Genomic DNA, 17,473 nt, shown 5'->3' on the forward strand with positions numbered 1-17,473 from the left:
ATACCTCACCAGTAGTCCCTGGCAGCTTAGTCACTCCAGGTCAGGCCCAGCGACCAGTGTTCCCTCTCCTTAGGGTCACAGGGGTAGGGGACTCCGGGCCTGCCCTCTCCACCAGGCTCCAGCCCAGGACCCTGTTGGTGGTGGGTGCATTCCCAACCACCAGCTCAGCAGGGAATCCTTCCGAAATGCACCAAACTCACCAGGCTGCCTCTTGGCTTCCTTCCCTGGGCTGCTTCCTACTCCTGTCCAGCTGCATAGGGCGTGATTTGGCATCAGGCTGCTGCTCCCACAGCTGCTGCTCTTGGGTTAGGGTAGGAGCTCCTTCCCCCCCAGTGGCCAGCCCCAACTGACTAGCTTCTCTGGCCTTTATACTAGGGCTGCAGTGCGAGCCTACCCAGCAGAGCTTGGGGGAGGGACCTGCTCCACCCAATAAGCTTGTCCTCCACCCCCCTGGCCAGTGCGCGGTTGGTACACCCTGTCACACCTGAGGAAAGCAGGAGCACAGGTTTGGAAATAACCAGCTTGGTTATTTGGTAGTGTGGATGCTCTGCTTATCATTTCAAAATAACTCCCTAGTGTAGACCAGGACTACGGGATTATCTTTAACACTTCCACATACAGAACACGATAGCATTAGAATTTAACAGTATATATGAAAATGGAAATATAAAACAGAGGGCTTAAGAAAGAGTAAAAAATCTCACTGGGTAACATATAATGAATAGTGATATAGCTCATTTCTCTGAAGTATCCATAAAAAAGTTTGACACATACATGCACTTTTAAAAGAATTAAGTAACTGATATCAGAGTTATGATCAACCAAAGTAAGCAGATTCATAATGTAGATTAATAATTCGTGCATTTTTGTTCGAACTCATTTTCTCATTGAAATATCATTAATATTACTCTGGGACCTCTGTACTGTGCTTGACTTTTGTGAATTCACTGATATTTTATTAGCAATCCAGATGAAACCAATTTTCTGGTAAAATGATTCTTGTTCTTTTCATTAAAATCACATACATATTAAATTGTGCTTCATTTGTACTCCTCAATATAGCTTTTAGTGGAGTAATGTATCATGTAGCAAAATTACATTTGCAGACAATCAGTTTTATGTAGTATATATGCTGAATTTCTCATGTGGTTAACAATAACACCTACTAATACAGAAAGAAGCTGGTATAAAATCCTAATTTTCAAACTAAAATTTTACTCATAAAAAGTATTATTTTAAAAATAATGCTATTGGTATAACAATTCATTTTAAAGTCAGATCTGGATTATATGTAGGCTGGATGGTTGCATTCAAGGTAAAATGAGGACTGGAGTTCAGGTGTTAATTCAGTGGAACCAAAATTCCATGAGCTCTTCTCTTGAGATTTCAGCACAAAATAAGTGGTAATCTCACAATAGTAACTCTTTGTAGCAGTTTTCCATCAAATATGCTGAAAGCTCAGAAGAACAGCATCCTTGAGAGATTCTGGCCACGTCTGAAACTGGAAACTAGCTTCTTCCAGACATGATGGCTCAGATACAGAATTGTAAAGGCAGTTTTGGACTTTGCAATCAGACTATGAAGTAGCTCAATATTCCAAGGGATTCGGATTCAAGGTTCCAGCTTTGGGTCACCTGTTATTTTAAAATATAAAACCGAAACACCCATTCATTTCAGTGGGACTAGGAATTCACTCTGAATCTTTAATACCTTCAGTTTTATAAACAAGGAAGTTACTTCTCAAAATGTATCCTTTAAACGCATCTTTCTTTAAATGCAGAGTGCCTGCAATAGCTCTAACTTTGTGATTGCTTAAACTTTTGGTAAAGCAACCCTCAACTTATTATATAAAGATGAGCACATTTGGATCTCAAATGTTTCTTCCCCTTTTCTGTGTGCTGTGTCTGTATTTCTTCTGTTGTCGCTTTTGCAAGATGAGTCATAGATTTTATGAGGGTTTTGTATATTAGTGTGTAGGTAGAGTTACTGTACAGAGGCTCAAATGAGCTAAGGCATTATTTCTTTATACACTGCACAGAGTTTATCCAGATAAAGAATGCACCAAATGTATAATTTATTTAGTGGTTTGCTTATTGTAAAGCCTGAATACTTGCTGGCTGCATTTTTATTTATGACAGTTTAAACTGCTTATGGTATTTCTTTGTTGGGGTCTTGGCTGTCGTGTAGGAGCACTGACATACTCTCGAAAGGGTGAGTGACTGGCTTTATTTCCAGGATCCAATGTTTGCATTTACTGGGGTTGACTCTAATGGTGTCCACTAGCTTCTGTTGGCAGCACCCTGGCTTCAGCGGTGAAAAGTTTAGCACAAGCTAGGGTGTGGTGGCAAAATAATTCAAGTTGCTTGAGAGCCCCATTTTGCTGGACTCTACTAGTGATGGGAGAATTGGGAGCCCTAAGACGTCAAACTCCACTATAGGTACTGCCTGTGGTGCCTGACTGGAGGATCTCTGAACTCCCTGATTGAGCTGGGTGCATTATTTAATCCAGAAAGAGCTCTAGGAAGTTATCTGGGCAACAAGAGGAATCCAGCTTGCTGCTGCCACAAGCTCTGCCATTTGCAACCTAACTCCCCACTTCATTCCTTTTTCTTTGACACATCTTGGTTCCTGCCCTCAGCCTTGTACTGTCCCTGAACCATGTCACCTTGGTGACTAATTGCTCTGGTGCCAACTCTATATGAAGGATCTTTAGCTTCCAACTCATGGTTGCTCTTTGGCTTTGGTTCCTGTTTCCTGTCTGACCTCAGCTCCAAAAACTGGCTACTGACTCTGGGTCTATCCAGTCGCTTCTGGTTCCTAAACGTCACACTGATCACCAGGTCAGAATGCCCAAGTCCCAAGTGCTAGGACTGGTCTTTCACAGACTTTGAAAGCCAAATGGCAACACAGAAAAAATAGATATTGTAGACTGATTAATGGGTTCTATGGAGCAATTCAACAGATCTCCTGTGTAGTTGCCAATTTCAGGCCTCAGTCACATTATACTGATGCCTGCTGCTGAGGCTGACAGTGTTGCAAATATCACCTGCATTTTACTGGGTAAAACCGCACTGCTCACTGGTAAAGGAGTATTTGTGTGAAAATAATTGCCCTTTCCCCAGAACTAGTGGGCCTGAATCAAGTTAACAGTAATAAAACATAAATGGAGATCTTTTTAAATAATAAAACTACATGCTTCTGTCTTAATTTTGTAGTCTCCTTTCTTCCTCTCTTAAGTGAGATTACCTCAATGTCATATTGCTCTGGGAGGTAAACCAGGGTAGGAGTTGGCTGCTTGTCATGAAACCAACCAATAACAATTTACAGTACATTTACACATAGGCTTCTATTCAGAGGGATAATACAGTGCTTTACTAACTACAAGTCAAAGATATGCAGCAAATTTTGGGAGAAACATGGCAGATACTTAACAGCACTAACACACGTGTGCAAAAATGCACATAACATTTCTACATGCAGTTATTGCAGTTATGGCAACAGCATACTCAGATATCCACTCAGATATGCATTCACTGAAATTGCTTATACAATTGTAAGAATTATGCATGCAATACACATACAATTCTGTATATTATAAGTAAGAAAATCTGGGCCTAACAATGCAGAGGAAATAATGGTAGTAATTACCCAAACTGAAATTTGAAAAGGGCATTGGGGTTAGCATCCTTGCTCTTGTGAAAAGTGCTATGGGATCTTTTATGACCACAAGTGGTCAAGAACTCAGGTTTATGCCTCATTCGAGAGATGACTCCTCCAAGAAAGACATTAGCTAATTCAGGATAAAACCAGATTAGTCTAGGAATTCAAATAAAACATTCTCAATCATAGTTGGCACTATAATTCCATAAAATAATGTACATTCAGGAAATGTAAATTCAAAACCTGATGGTGTCAATTAGGTAGAGTCAAATCTCTAACAGTGGGCAATAATACAGAATGGGAAGAAAACTATCCTCTGTTAGATTTCAAAAAAGAATGAAAGTTTATGAAACTATACATATTATTTGATGTGAAGAAATAAGAAAAGTAGTAAAACTGAATTACAGGCTAGACTCACGTTATTGCTGCAGGTTTTGTATCGTATATTCCGACCTTCACAACTCCTGAAAAACAAAAAGGGCTTTGACTAGAAGTAATAGTTAAAATAACAGCATGTTTTACAACTATTTATTCTCTTGAAAGCTGGAATATTATTAGTACAGTTCTTACATAATCTCTCCCCAAAAATACAAGGTTTAAACACAAACCTCCATCATATGGCTTAGGAACTGAATAGGTTACACTGCTGTCCACCTTATGAAACAGTTTGGCTTTTCCTGTTAGGTATCATTTATATTATGATCACAACCTATTGCAAAGTTTATGAAAGACAAATTTACTTTGTGAGGAGGTTTCATAGGTTCCCTATGTCCCATTTTAAGCCTAACCAAAGGGACTTCAATAGAATTACTTCTGATTACTCCTGGAGGAATTCTGCATCATCGCACATGTGCAGAATTCATGTTCCCTACAGATTTCTTTGCTTCCATGGAGAAAAGTTACTTCTGATAAGAAAGCAAAAAGATGCCACAAGAGCAGTTACGTGTTCCTCTCTAGCAGCTCAGGCACATAGGTTCAGGTACCTGAAATAGCTGGTAGAGATGTAAATCACTGTGAGTATGTCTACACTACAGAGTTAGTTCGAACTAACTTAGTTCGAATTAGTTAATTCGAACTAAGCTAATTCGAACTAACGCGTCTAGAACTAAAAACTAGTTCGAATTAGCGTTTTGCTAATTTGAACTAGCATGTCCACATTAAGTGGACCCTGAACCAGGCTTAAGGATGGCCGGAAGCAGTGCCGGCAGGGCATCAGAGGAGGACTTAGAGCGTGGAGATGCTGTCTCAGGCTAGCCGAGGGCTGTGCTTAAAGGGTCCCGACCCCCACCCCGGACAGACAGTTCTCAGGGGTGCCCCGCTTGCAAAGCAGTCCTGGCTTGGACTGCCCGGAGTACCCACACTGGGCACATCACAGCACTCGGCCATCAGCCCGGCTGCACTTGCCGCAGGCTGCCATCTGGGTAGAGGGGGCAATCGGGGGGCTGCAGGAGAGCTTCCACACACAGAAGCCCGCAGAGCCAGCCCAGTCCTCCCCATCGGGGGCTCGTACCCCATTCCTCCCTCACCTTCTTCCACTTACCCTTCCCTAGCCCCTTTTCTTGATGTACAAAATAAAGGACAATTGTGTTCAAAAATGGAATCTGTCTTTATTGAACAAAACTGGGGGAGACTGGGAAAAGGAGGTGGGAGAGGGGAAGAGAGAGGTTGGGAGAGGGGAGGGCTACTACAATGATCAGGGGTTGGGAACAGGTCCCATATGAAAAGAGGCTAAAGAGACTTGGACTTTTCAGCTTAGAAAAGAGGAGACAGAGGGGGGACAGGATAGAGGTCTCTAAAAGCAGGAGTTGGGTGGAGAGGGTGCATCAAGAAAAGTTCTTCATTAGTTCCCATAAAGAAGGACTAGAGGACACCAAAGGAAAGGAATGGGTAGCAGGCTCAAACTAGTAACAGAAAGTTGTTCTTCACAAAGCAAAGAGTCAACCTGTAGAACTCCTTGCTGCAGGAGGCTGTGAAGGCTAGAACTAGAACAGAGTTTAAAGGGAAGTGAGATCAAGTCATGGAGGTTGGGTCCATGGAGTGCTATTAGCCAGGGGGTAGGAGTGGTGTCCCTGCCCAAGGTTTGTGGAAGGCTGGAGAGGGATGGCACGAGACAAATGGCTTGGTCACTGTCTTCGGTCCATCCCCTCAAGGGTCCCTAGGGTTGGCCACTGTCGGCAGACAGGCTACTGGGCTAGATGGACCTTTGGTCTGACCCAGTACGGCCATTCTAAGCTCAGGGCTCAGGGTCGGGGGTCTCAGTGGACCCCCTTGATTTTCATGCACACCTGCTCCTGGGTGGCCAGGCTGGCAGCTCTCCTGCCCTAGCTGGCCACTTTCCTGTGCCTAGTGCGGAGATCGTGGACGAGGTCCACGATGTCCACACTAGCCCAGGCGGGTGCTCGCCTCTTGCGGTCCCGGGCAAGCTCCCAGTAGCCGCCAGCCTGGTCCCGGGAAGAGGGGGAGGGCTGGGGGGCATCGGGTGGCTGGCTCGATCCGTGCCAGGTGCAGTGTCTGCTGGCTGGGTGCTGGCAGGCTTGCACCTGGCACGGGCACAATAGCCAGCCCGTGCCCCTTTAAGGGGTCCGTGGCCGGGAGGGGGGCAGTAGAGTTTCCCTGGTGTTGGCCAGAGTGGCCACCAGGGAAACCTGGGGAGGGCTAGCCTCCCACTAGTTCGAATTAAGGGTCTACACAGCCCTTAATTTGAACTAGCAAGTTCGAACTAGGCTTAATCCTCGTGGAATGAGGATTACCTAGTTCGAACTAAGCGCTCCGTTAGTTCGAATTAAGTTCGAACTAACGGAGCGCTAGTGTAGCGCCTATGAAAGTTAGTTCAAACTAACATCCGTTAGTTCGAACTAACTTTGTAGTGTAGACATACCCTGTGGGTGGAGAAGGGACTGAGCAGTCTTGTGTGAGAAAGAGATACACTGTACTCCTTGTTCACTATTATTATAGCACACTTGTCATGGAGCGACAGATCTTTGGGGTCTTTCTGAGGACATAGACATGGAGCAGGCTGTGTCCCCTCTATCAGAGCAGAATGTAGCAGCCAGACTGCTTAGTGAACTATTCCCACTGTCTTTGTCAATTTCCTCAGGAGTATAAAACAGGCCATATACATTGACAGAGTACTGTAAAAGACATTATGTCCTTTAAAATGCTTGTGATGCTTTAGTGATTAGAGCTGGTCTAAATTTTTGGATAAAAAAAAACCCTCCTAGAAAAATGTGATCCATTAACCATTTCTTATCTTTCTGGAGATGGTCACTAGCCAAAATAAATTCTGAGTTTGACTCCCCAGTCCTCACTTTCTCTTCAGTAGCCTATGGTGGAACACTGAGCATATGACTACATATATTTTTGAGTAATAACTAGAAATAAATGGTCAAATCTAGATACATTACTATCAGACAATAGGTATGTAAAAGAGTAGTCCATGGCATACTTGGCATGGAGGGACAGCACCATCTCTGTAGAGCCACTTTCTCCCTTCTCCCCCCTCCTCCCCCACTGCTCCGGTGGCAGCCCTTGTCCACAGGGGGTCCCAGCCAGTACAGGCGACCTAGGCGGTTGCCTAGGGTGCCAAGAAAATGGCTGTTGAGGGCTTTGGAGGTGGGGGTGCCGATTGCGTTTCGCCTAGGGCACCAGTCGCCAGCAGCTGGTCTAGGGCCGCTCCTGGTCCCAGTAGGGAGTTGGGACTGCCCACAGACAGGAGTTGGTGCAGATGGGCCGGCCACAAACAGAGGCTGCTCCGCAGCAGCCCCTGTTCACGGGGGGGCTCAACTCCCCACGGAGACTCCCCACAGACAGGGTCTGCTGGACCCAGTGTGAGCTGGGACTAAGCAAGTCTGGCTCAGTCCTGGCTCACGCTAGGTCCAGGAGTTAACCTGGTTAACTGTGGTCCTGCAGCTTAAATGCAGTATCAGCTGGGCTGCCTACATGCCCAGCTCTTACTACACTTAAACTGCAGAGTCGCAGTGGGCATAGGTCCTTCTGAGCACCTTCCCTTATCAACTAATTGTGTAGTCGATACAAATTGTATCGACTATACAATTACCCAATGACCTGCCTCTTACCATCTTTATTAGACAAAGGGGAGTTGGTGATTTCCTTCAATGCTACCCACTGAAATTTTCCATCCACTGTACTATAGTTTAAATAATTTGCCAAAATAAATGAAGCAGTGTGTAGTCCTGTGGTATTATATTAAATATTTTGACAAAATATGAAGAATTTTAAAATACTATGCACACAATTCTAAATTTCTTTGTGCCAAATTTTAATTTTTTTGCACCGAATCCCCCCAGAAGCATGTCTAATATATGTGCATCAAGTCAGAAAAGAATCTATATTCTGCACATTTTGATCATTTTTGTGTTTTACAAAGAAACAGCTGCCTGCATTTCAGCACAAACTTCTTTCTTTTCTCTCCCATTTTTCTTCATTGGTGTGTGCATTTCTGCTGATTCACAGTCAAATGAGCAGAATGCATTGGAAAAATTTCCTCTAGACTCATAGTATATGACTAAACTACATCCCTTTTTCGATAAAGGGATATAAATCAGACATATCAAAATTGTAAATGAAGCCGGGATTTGAATTTCCCACACTTCATTTACAGAATGGCATCCGTGGCTTTTTTTGAACATCCCCCCCCCCCCACACACACACACCCCGCATCTTTATTAGACAAAGGGGGTTATAGGATCTTTCAAAATGGGGCATTTCTGTTGAAAGAGCTCCGTCTTGACCGCGTTTTTTTTTAAAGCGGCTTTTCGAAAAAAAGCTGCAGCCACCATTATATAAATGAAGCGTGGGAAATTAAAATCCCAGCTTCATTTACAATTTCGATATGTCTAATTTACATCCCTTTATCAAAAAAGGGATGTAGTTTAGACACACCCATACCCATTTCATTTTGTCTGAAATACTATAAATCTAATTAATGTATGCATTTCTACAGCGATCATAAAATGAAATGCATGTAGCTGAGACAATTCAAGACTTTTGCACAGTCTTCTGTTGGAAGCTGAAATGGCACCAATTTGAAAAAGAAATTGTCACATTATTGAATTTTCATTTAAACGCTATAACTTATTTGTATTTATATATGGATCAGTGGAGGCTCACATACCACTGAGTAAGGGCTAGGTTTGTCAATCTTACACAGACAGAGCACTTAATCATAAGCAGTCCCACTGGCTAAAAGTTTTCATGGAATAAGACACTACTGATCATGAGTTCAGGTGGCTGAATCTAGCATTAAATAGATACACCTACATTTTAAATGACTTGATAGGTAATTAGTTTGAAAAATAACATTATTTCTAAAACCCAGAATACTTTTAGTGTGGACAAAGAACTGCCTTCCAGGGACAAAAAAAAAGACTGATACCTAACCATTTGCCTATAGTGTACTGGATTTCCTTCTTTTGCATCATTTCCATTATTTTTAATTAGAAAAGTGTCCAATAAAATGTATATGAAAGTGAAAAAACACGACTATAAAAGAAACAGTCAGTGGAGGCTCAAGCAAGAGCAAAGCCAGCTGTGCTGAAGAGGCAACTCCTCTAGCTCAAGATAGTAGTGATTTGCTGCCTCTAGTTTCCAACTTTGCAAAGGGATGATGTATATTAATTATGGTTTCAGCATATAAAAATGTGAAAATGTTGTTTCCCAATGTGTTTTTCCTGAACATAACAATAAAAAAAAATCACAAAAAAACCTGGACATTATAAATTTCTCAAGATACAGAAAACATGTGTTTTTTTCCCACAAGGGAATATATTAAAATATTAATGAAAACTGACTGGAATTTATACTGCAACTATTTATTGCACTCATTTCACAGTTACTAACACACTGATAAAGTATTTGGCTTTTTTTCCTGCAAAGTCAATGCATTCAAAGACCCCTATGCAAAATACACTGAGAAACAGGAACTATTTTAACAATGGTCAGCTTTAGCCACATACTGCTGGGGACTTGACTGGCATATCACATTACCAGCCTTCATTAAGAGTAATTGACTTTCTGGCTATTATACCTCATACTGTACAATCATAACAAAATGGGACTTGAAATACAATTGCTAAAGGTTTTGAACAATGAAATCAGCAGGAATTCCATAACAAAAACAATTGTGAATTGAATAGTGGAACCTTTAATCACAGCAGTAATCTGTTCTTATAGTAACACACTGAACACACCGACTGGATTACTCATTTGTGAAAGAATGACAAGGTCAGGAATCGGACCTAAATTAATCTATCTTTATACTTCTAGAATTATTTAATTTAAAGGGTTACAATCAAATATTTTGTGCTTTGTGACCAGGGGCAGCTAACAGGGAGTTTCGAGAGGGAGCTCTCCAGGTGAAGGAGGAGTAAATACGGCACCCTTGAGGTAAATGGCTGTCTGTAGTGTGTGTTGGGGGTTAGTTGCTGGTTGCCTGAAAGAAACTGTGTGCTAAGCTTGTGTTTGTCTGTCTGTCTGTAGATTCAAATGCTGAACTGTTTGTTTGAAGGACTGTGTGCTGTGGCTGGCAGTTGGAAGCTGCGAGCTTCTTAAAAAGGATTTGAAATCTAGAATCCTCAGTTCATTGGCTGAGCCTTAGCCAGGGGGCGGGATTATCAGGAAGGCCAGAGAGCTTTGCAAACAGGGGCAGCTAACAGGAGTTTCGAGAGGGAATTCAGAAGGGGAGTTGGAAGGGGTTGAGGTACACTTGCCATTCTTTAAAACTTTTAAAATAAACTAAAAACAAAACTTCCTGATTTAAATAAAAACTCTATCAATAACCTAATTATCTATAGGAGAGAATGCAAGCAGAAGCCCAGCAGCAGAGCTGGGGCTATCCTGTTTATTGCACCCAATGTAGCATGTATGATTATCTGCCACATGGGCGGGTGGCGTATGTGTGCATTTGGTGCAAGGAGCTTCTGGCCCTCAAAAACCACGTACAGACTTTGGAGGCCAGGGTGGCTGAATTGGAGGAGCTATGGGAGGCCAAGAGATAGGCAGATGAGGCTTTCTGGGACACTGAAGAACTGCCCCACTTCCGGTCAGGCAGCCCCTGTGCTGTTAAGGAGGATGAAAGGCTCAGAGAAGGAGAACATGCAACTGGAACAGAGGGAAATGATCCCATAGTTAGGACCCTTCTTCCTCGCACTGAGGATACATCTCCGGGGGAGGGAACTCCAGCATTAGGAAAAGGCAGATGTTAGAAATGCTTCCAGTTCCATATGCAAGGCCAGGTAGGCAGGCAGAGCTTCAGACTCTCAATGCATGGATGAGACAATGGTGTAGAGAGGAGGGGTTTAGATTTATTAGGATCTGGGAAAACTTTTGGGATGGTGCTTATATGCAATGCTAGAACTGTAAAAAGTAAAATGGGTGAACTACAGTGCCTAGTTTTAAAGGAGGATATTGGTATAATAGGCATCACGGAAACTTGTTGGAATGAGGACAATCAGTGGGACACAGTCATACCAAGGGACAAAATATATCAGAAGGACAGAACAGGTTGTGCTGGTGGGGGAGCAGAACTATACGTGAAAGAAAATGTAGAATCAAATGAAGTAAAAACCTTAAATGAGCCAAAATGTTCCACAGAATCTCTATGGATAGTAATTCCATGCTCCGATAATAAAAATATAGCAGTAGGGATATATTATCGACCACCTGATCAGGACAGTGATAGTGACTATGAAATGCTAAGGAAGATTAGAGAGGCTATCGAATTTTTTAAATTCGATAACAGTGGAGGATTTCAACTTTCCCCATATTGATTAGGTAAACATCATCTCAGGATGGGATGAAGAAATAAAATTTCTTTATACCTTAAATTACTGTTTGTTCTGGAACCCACAATGGGAGAAGCTATTCTTGATTTAGTCCTAAGTAGAGCACAGGATCTGGTTCAAGAGGGAATTATAACTTGACCACTTGGAAATAGTGACCATAATATAATAAAATTTAACATCCCTTCACGGCCCCAGCAGGGCATAGAAAACAGGAGCCTCAAGGGACAGAAGCAGCTTGATACCCCTTCTGCATGTGGAATGAGTTGTTTTTGTTTATAAGACAGTCACAGGCAATCATCCCCTTACATACTGGGTGATGGTACACAGCTAGTTTGCATATTCCTTTTCCTGCTGGAGGGGGATTTTTTGTGTTTTTTACATCATTAATGAGTCAGTCTAGCCATTTAAGACCCTTACTCAGCACAGCAGTTAACCATGTGCTTAAGTTTTTTTCCTGACTTGGGACCTAAATTTGTTTTATCTGACTGCCCCTAGGAATACATTGTACAAAAAATAAAATAAAATAAACGCCTGGATTTCATACACATGCACAGTAATTTGTTCACAAAGAGAATACAACATGACATGGGAGGAGAGGGAAGAGAGGAAATCAGAGCATAGCTGTTGAGGAGTAAAACTATAGCTGTAGGTAACTGACAAACCTGCCATTTAAACACCTCCTTAGAGAATATGAGGCTCCTCCCCCACACGTCCGTGAGCAATCGCTCCACGCTCCCCAAGCATCCCAGGCCCCTTCTTTATCTTCATCAGAACGTGCAGTTCTGGAGGTCTGTAAATGGAAAACATACATATAACAACTGAATTTGCTTGGAGTTTAGAATTACATTCTTTTACTCATTATTTACCTTTACAACATAACTGCTCTAGTACAAGGCAACAAGTTTCACATTCAAAAATTTAAGTTTCAGTTTCAGTTAATATTTTAATGAAAAATATGATAGCTACAACGAGAAAAGAAACAGACCACTTAAATGTGAAGTTTCCTCAATATCAGGCCCATTGTTAAACAGCTATTAGTTGTTCTGTCCAACCCCACACTGAAGTCCATCATCCACTTCTCCCTTTGTCACGTGCTTTGGAACATAGCTCTCAAGAAAGTGCAAATAAAGAGTACATGGTTTTTCTTCGCAATCCTATTCCCTACATTTTCTGTGGTACTCGCAGAACTCTAATCCTTCCATTCCTATCAGCAAATGTTGATATCACTGTACACACATAAACCAATGACAAATTTTCCGTACACTATAATCAAAATGTACAGATGGACAAAGAAAAATGCTATTTGAGTTTAATTTAAAAGATTCTGACTTTGTATAGTTGATAGATAATATTAACAATTTGTATGTTAGTGATTATAAAACTAACTTACTGAACCTCAGCATCTGTCATTAAATTATTGTCTGACAACTCCCCCCGCCCCTCATTATCTGAGCTCCTCCTGTTATCTGTCCTGGAAGGGAATGTTTCTGATCAAATTATAAGCATACAAGTTAGCCCTTCACTCAGCCCTCTCAGAGCTACTATAATGAAACAGAATAGTAATACTTTATTATAAATAATATAAGGTAATAGTAATAACAACTTAGAATAATAATAATAACAGTAAAAGTAAAGTAGTCCAATGTAAATAAAGCTTCCATATCCATTAACAGAGTTAAAGAGTTTCAGAATTGTGGAAGATGATCTAAAGGTAAAAGAAAAAGCCAGCAAACCCTGCTTACCTTTCAAAATTTCAAGCACAGTTTCCTCCCTCCCTCTCTCTGCCCAGTATTAATAAAGCCCCCAAGCTGGAACTGCTGCTAAGTGAATTTAAAACATAATTAACAACAGTTGTTCGTTGTCTGAAATTTTGCAGATGAACACATTGCATTTTGTCCTAGCAGGTTACACAAATGATAATCCCTGTAAAGTACTACAGACTGTCGAGAAATATATCAATCTGCACAATACTCCAGCTGATATGTGAAGGATCTTAAATGGTTTTGTTGGCAAAACAACAGTATTTTTTACTTTTGTATAAGTTACTGAATGCATTCTAATTTGGTTACTTTTAACAATTTCTCTTTGATTCAATTATAAATGCCATATATGGTTAATAATCTTTTCCTATACAAAGGCACCTCAAAAATTACTGATTATTCACAGTTCTCACTGAGGTCACAAGGATCATCTGTCACTCATCAGCCCAGATCAGGATCAGGACCAGAGTGAGCAGTCCCTTGGTCTGGTTGAAAATAAACATGGCATACCAAAGACCAAGTACTTTTTTGTCATTTAGAAGAGTGTTTAAGTATATGGATGCATTTCTGTTTCTGTGGTGTGGCGGGACAGGAGCGAGCTCTGCTGTGGGATACTTTTGCAAAGGAAATCAGAGATTTTGATAATTTTCAGGAATATATGAAAGACCCACATCTTTCATAAGTGCTATGACCAATCCCAAAACAAGGAAATGGGAAAGAGAGAAGTAGAAGGAAAGAAGTAATAATCGCAACAACAAAATAAAATGCATAAATAGATCAAGAATTGGGCACCCTGTGAAAGAACTGCCTTTTTAGACACACTGAATTCTTTCAAACTGTTGTATGAGCTTAGACACCAGTGTGCTTCTCTGTATACCTCTTTTTGAGGTACTTATGTGGTCCCCAATACCATGTGCCTCATAAGCATTTGCAAATTACATCCCAAAGCACTGCAACCTTGGCGGTGAATCAAGTTGTGAGTTTTATAACAAACTTCTTGTGCTGAAATCACTGGGAATTATTCCAGTAATTTTTAAAGAGGACCAAGACTAAAGACCTGAGAAGTAATTTTAAAGCTCTTTGAAACTGAACCACTTAGGGAGACTGAGCCTCCTCTCACTAACTTCAACAATAGTAGAGTGAACTTCACCACAACAAATTCTGATCCCTATGAAAAATGAGCAAAATTATGTTCCTCCTTATTCCCTGCTTTACAAAACATGCTGCTTTTCCATTTCACGTAATTATCCAAAATCAAAAAAAGCAATATTTTGGAATATGGCACTTCTTTAATCAAAACATGCCACAGTTAAAATGTAATATAATCAGAATTAAGGGCTAACAGTATCCTGTTTAAAAGAATTGTGACTCTGTTCATTATTCTGGATCTAGATCCAACCTGTGTTTCAGGATGAAGGAATGGGAAAATCACATAGCAATTTTCTCAAGAATTCCCTTCTGTTTTCAGTACTATTCTTTAAAGGCTATTCTGTTTACAGCCTATTTTTATCCTTCTATGTTTCCTTGAAGAAAAAAATATACTGTGCAGATTTTCTATAACTAAAGGCAAATGATGACAAATCCATGGTTGGTAATGTGTTTACATGATAGGACTGCTATCCTAAGGAAATAAGAAATTTTATTAAAAAACAACAAATAACAACAACAAGCCCTACACTCTTTAAGGAACAGCAGCCATCAGTTGCACATAAAATAAGAACACTACAATCAGGTGATTTGTATGTATCCACAAAGCAAATGTTTAGCTATAAGCTGCTGCACACTCTTAGGCTGTGTTTACACTGGCGCGATCTTGAGCAAAAGCGGCCACTCTTGCGCAAAAACTTGCTGCCTGTCTATGCTGGCCGCGTGTTCTTGCGCAAGTAAACTGACATTCTAATATATGAAATCAGGGCTTCTTGCACCAGAACTCTGACCCTCCCGCTCAGGAATAAGCCCTTTTGCGCAACTGTTCTTGTGCAAGAGGCCAGTGTAGACAGGCAACATGAATTTCTTGCGCAAGAAAGCCCTATTGTTAAAATGGCCACCAGAGCTTTCTTGCGCAAGAAAGCATCTACACTGGCAAGGGATGCCCTTCTGCAAAAGCACATGCCAGTGTAGATGATCTCTTGCGCAACTACTTTAACGCAAGAACTCTTGCGCTAAAGACTTTTTGCACAAGATCATGCCAGTGTAGACGTAGCCTTAATGTAATTATACTAATGTCACTAAAGAATGAAAGGTATATTGTGGATGAAAATGAAATGAAAGATATAACTTCCATAAGATGACATAAAACATGAACCAGAATCTGCCTCAGTACAATCACAGATTGACCAAACACAAAGCATTCATCAGAGCTTTATCAAAATAATTAATCAAAACCTCAGTTGGTTTCTCAATGATAGATCATTTCAACCAATTAACCGATTGCAAAGCCGCATATATAATTAAGATCCTTAAATCTCTGGACTAGAAACTAAGGATCAGGTTCAGAGCTCTACAGAGTCAGTGGTAATACTCCCAACTGATTTCAGTGGGCATAAAATTAGGCCTCAAATATCTAAACAGAAACATACCACCTCATATAAGAATGGTGCATCTTATCAAAAGGCGCTGTAAAACCCTAACCAATCACTCGTTTTCTCTCACATTTCATCGTCTCCCTGGGGGGCGGGGGGGGGGGGATAGGGAGAGAGAGAGAGAGAATTTCCAATAATCACTACGAGACAAATTAGAAATGATATAAACCTCCACTCCAGTTTAGAAACACTTAAAACAGAAATAAATATTTACCTTGATTCCTGCTATATTAATAAACCCAGGCCACGACTTAACACTAAAACTAGTGAATATGTAACCATGTGTCTTCTTAATATATCAAACAAACTTTCCTGGATCTTTACTAAGTACATTTACACAGAACTTCTGAGATCAACTGCATATTAGGGGAAGTTCTCTGAAGAGCCACAAGAGCACTTCTTCAGTTTATTCAATTACTTTAAAGTTTGTCTCAGATTTGGGATGTTAAATTTAGCTTAATCAACTCATTGACTAGCTTATCAACTAGTCAATAAGCAGAGAGCCGCAGAGGGGTTTTCTCTCGGCCTGGGAGCTAACCCCTAAAGGCTAAAGCGCATCAAGAGGGAAGCTAAAGCGCAAGCTGGGAATCAGCTGTCCCGGCTTGCGCTGGGTTCCCCCGCTGCACGTTAGCCTTTTAAATGTATTAAGAGACTGTCAGCTCTTAATACATTTAAAAAGAAGAGGTACGTCTGGGACTAGCCACAGGCCAAGAATCAGCCAAAAGGAACAAAGTCTGTTTAAAATAGCACCATACCAGTAATAGTCCATTTGTCAGATATCAGTTTGTTGAAAAAGATCATCATCCTGCTCTTAATAAAATGTTAAGTGGTTCTGTAATGCAGAATGTAAGTAAATGTCTAGTCTGTTATATTTAACCAATGCTATGTTACTTTACCTTTGCCTCATTGACCTTTTTTCTCACACTGCTATTGTAGGATATGTCTACACTACAGCGATAATTCGAGTTATCTTAATTTGAAATAGTTAATTTGAATTAAGCTAATTCGAATTAACACGTCTACACACAAAATGCAGTTCGAATTAGCATTTTGCTAATTCGAAATACTGCATCCACACTGACTAGACACAGACTCGGATTTAAGGCCAGCCAGAACCAGGTCAGGCAGGGCATCAGGTCAGGAGTGTCTATGTGTGCCTGTTGCCTAAGGCTATCTGAGGCTTGTGCTTAAAGGGACACACACACACACACACACCCGGCCAGCCGATTCTCAGGTGTCCCTGCTTGCTTGCCTGCCTCGCTGCGGAACAGCAAATCATTTGTGTCTTAGAGTGCTGTGGTTGCCCTTACTCGAGACACAGTAGCACTCTGCAACATGGAGACAGAGCTACCCCTGGGCACTCTGATGCGTCTTGTGGACGCGTTGCCATCAGTCTGGCTGCACCTGCTGCAGGCTGCCATCTGGGACGTCCATCGGGAGGGCTGTCAGTATCCAGGAAGCCCTGCGGGAGAGCATCCACCCTGAGGAGCACTCAGAGCCTCCCTGGTCTGCCCCCTTGGGGGCTTGTGCCTCATTCCTCCCTCACATCCTTCCACTTACCTCTCCCTAGCCCCCCTTCCTAATGTCAAATAAAACACACGTATTTTCATAAACGCAAACTCTGTTTATTTCACAAAACTGGGGAGGGAGAATGAAACCCTGGTGAGAC

At 41.4% G+C, this 17,473-nt stretch overlaps 1 protein-coding gene across 11 annotated transcripts in view; it reads right to left on the bottom strand.

Annotated features, from left to right (window-relative positions):
- ADAMTSL3 (ADAMTS like 3) overlaps window positions 1-17,473 on the bottom strand; it is a 372,565-nt gene that overhangs the window by 177,599 nt on the left and 177,493 nt on the right. For all 11 annotated transcript variants that reach the window (XR_012895741.1, XR_012895743.1, XM_075897127.1 and 8 more), the window contains exons 4-5: window positions 12,125-12,252; window positions 4,079-4,124 (exon numbers count right to left, since the gene is read on the bottom strand). Coding sequence is in view for 9 of the 11 variants with exons in the window: in XM_075897127.1 (XP_075753242.1) it covers window positions 4,079-4,124; window positions 12,125-12,252 (174 nt within the window). In the remaining 2 variants the exon portion in view is untranslated. The remainder of the gene's footprint in view (window positions 1-4,078; window positions 4,125-12,124; window positions 12,253-17,473) is intronic.

Source organism: Pelodiscus sinensis, chromosome 14, assembly GCF_049634645.1.
Source record: "Pelodiscus sinensis isolate JC-2024 chromosome 14, ASM4963464v1, whole genome shotgun sequence".
NCBI lineage: Eukaryota > Metazoa > Chordata > Testudines > Trionychidae > Pelodiscus > Pelodiscus sinensis.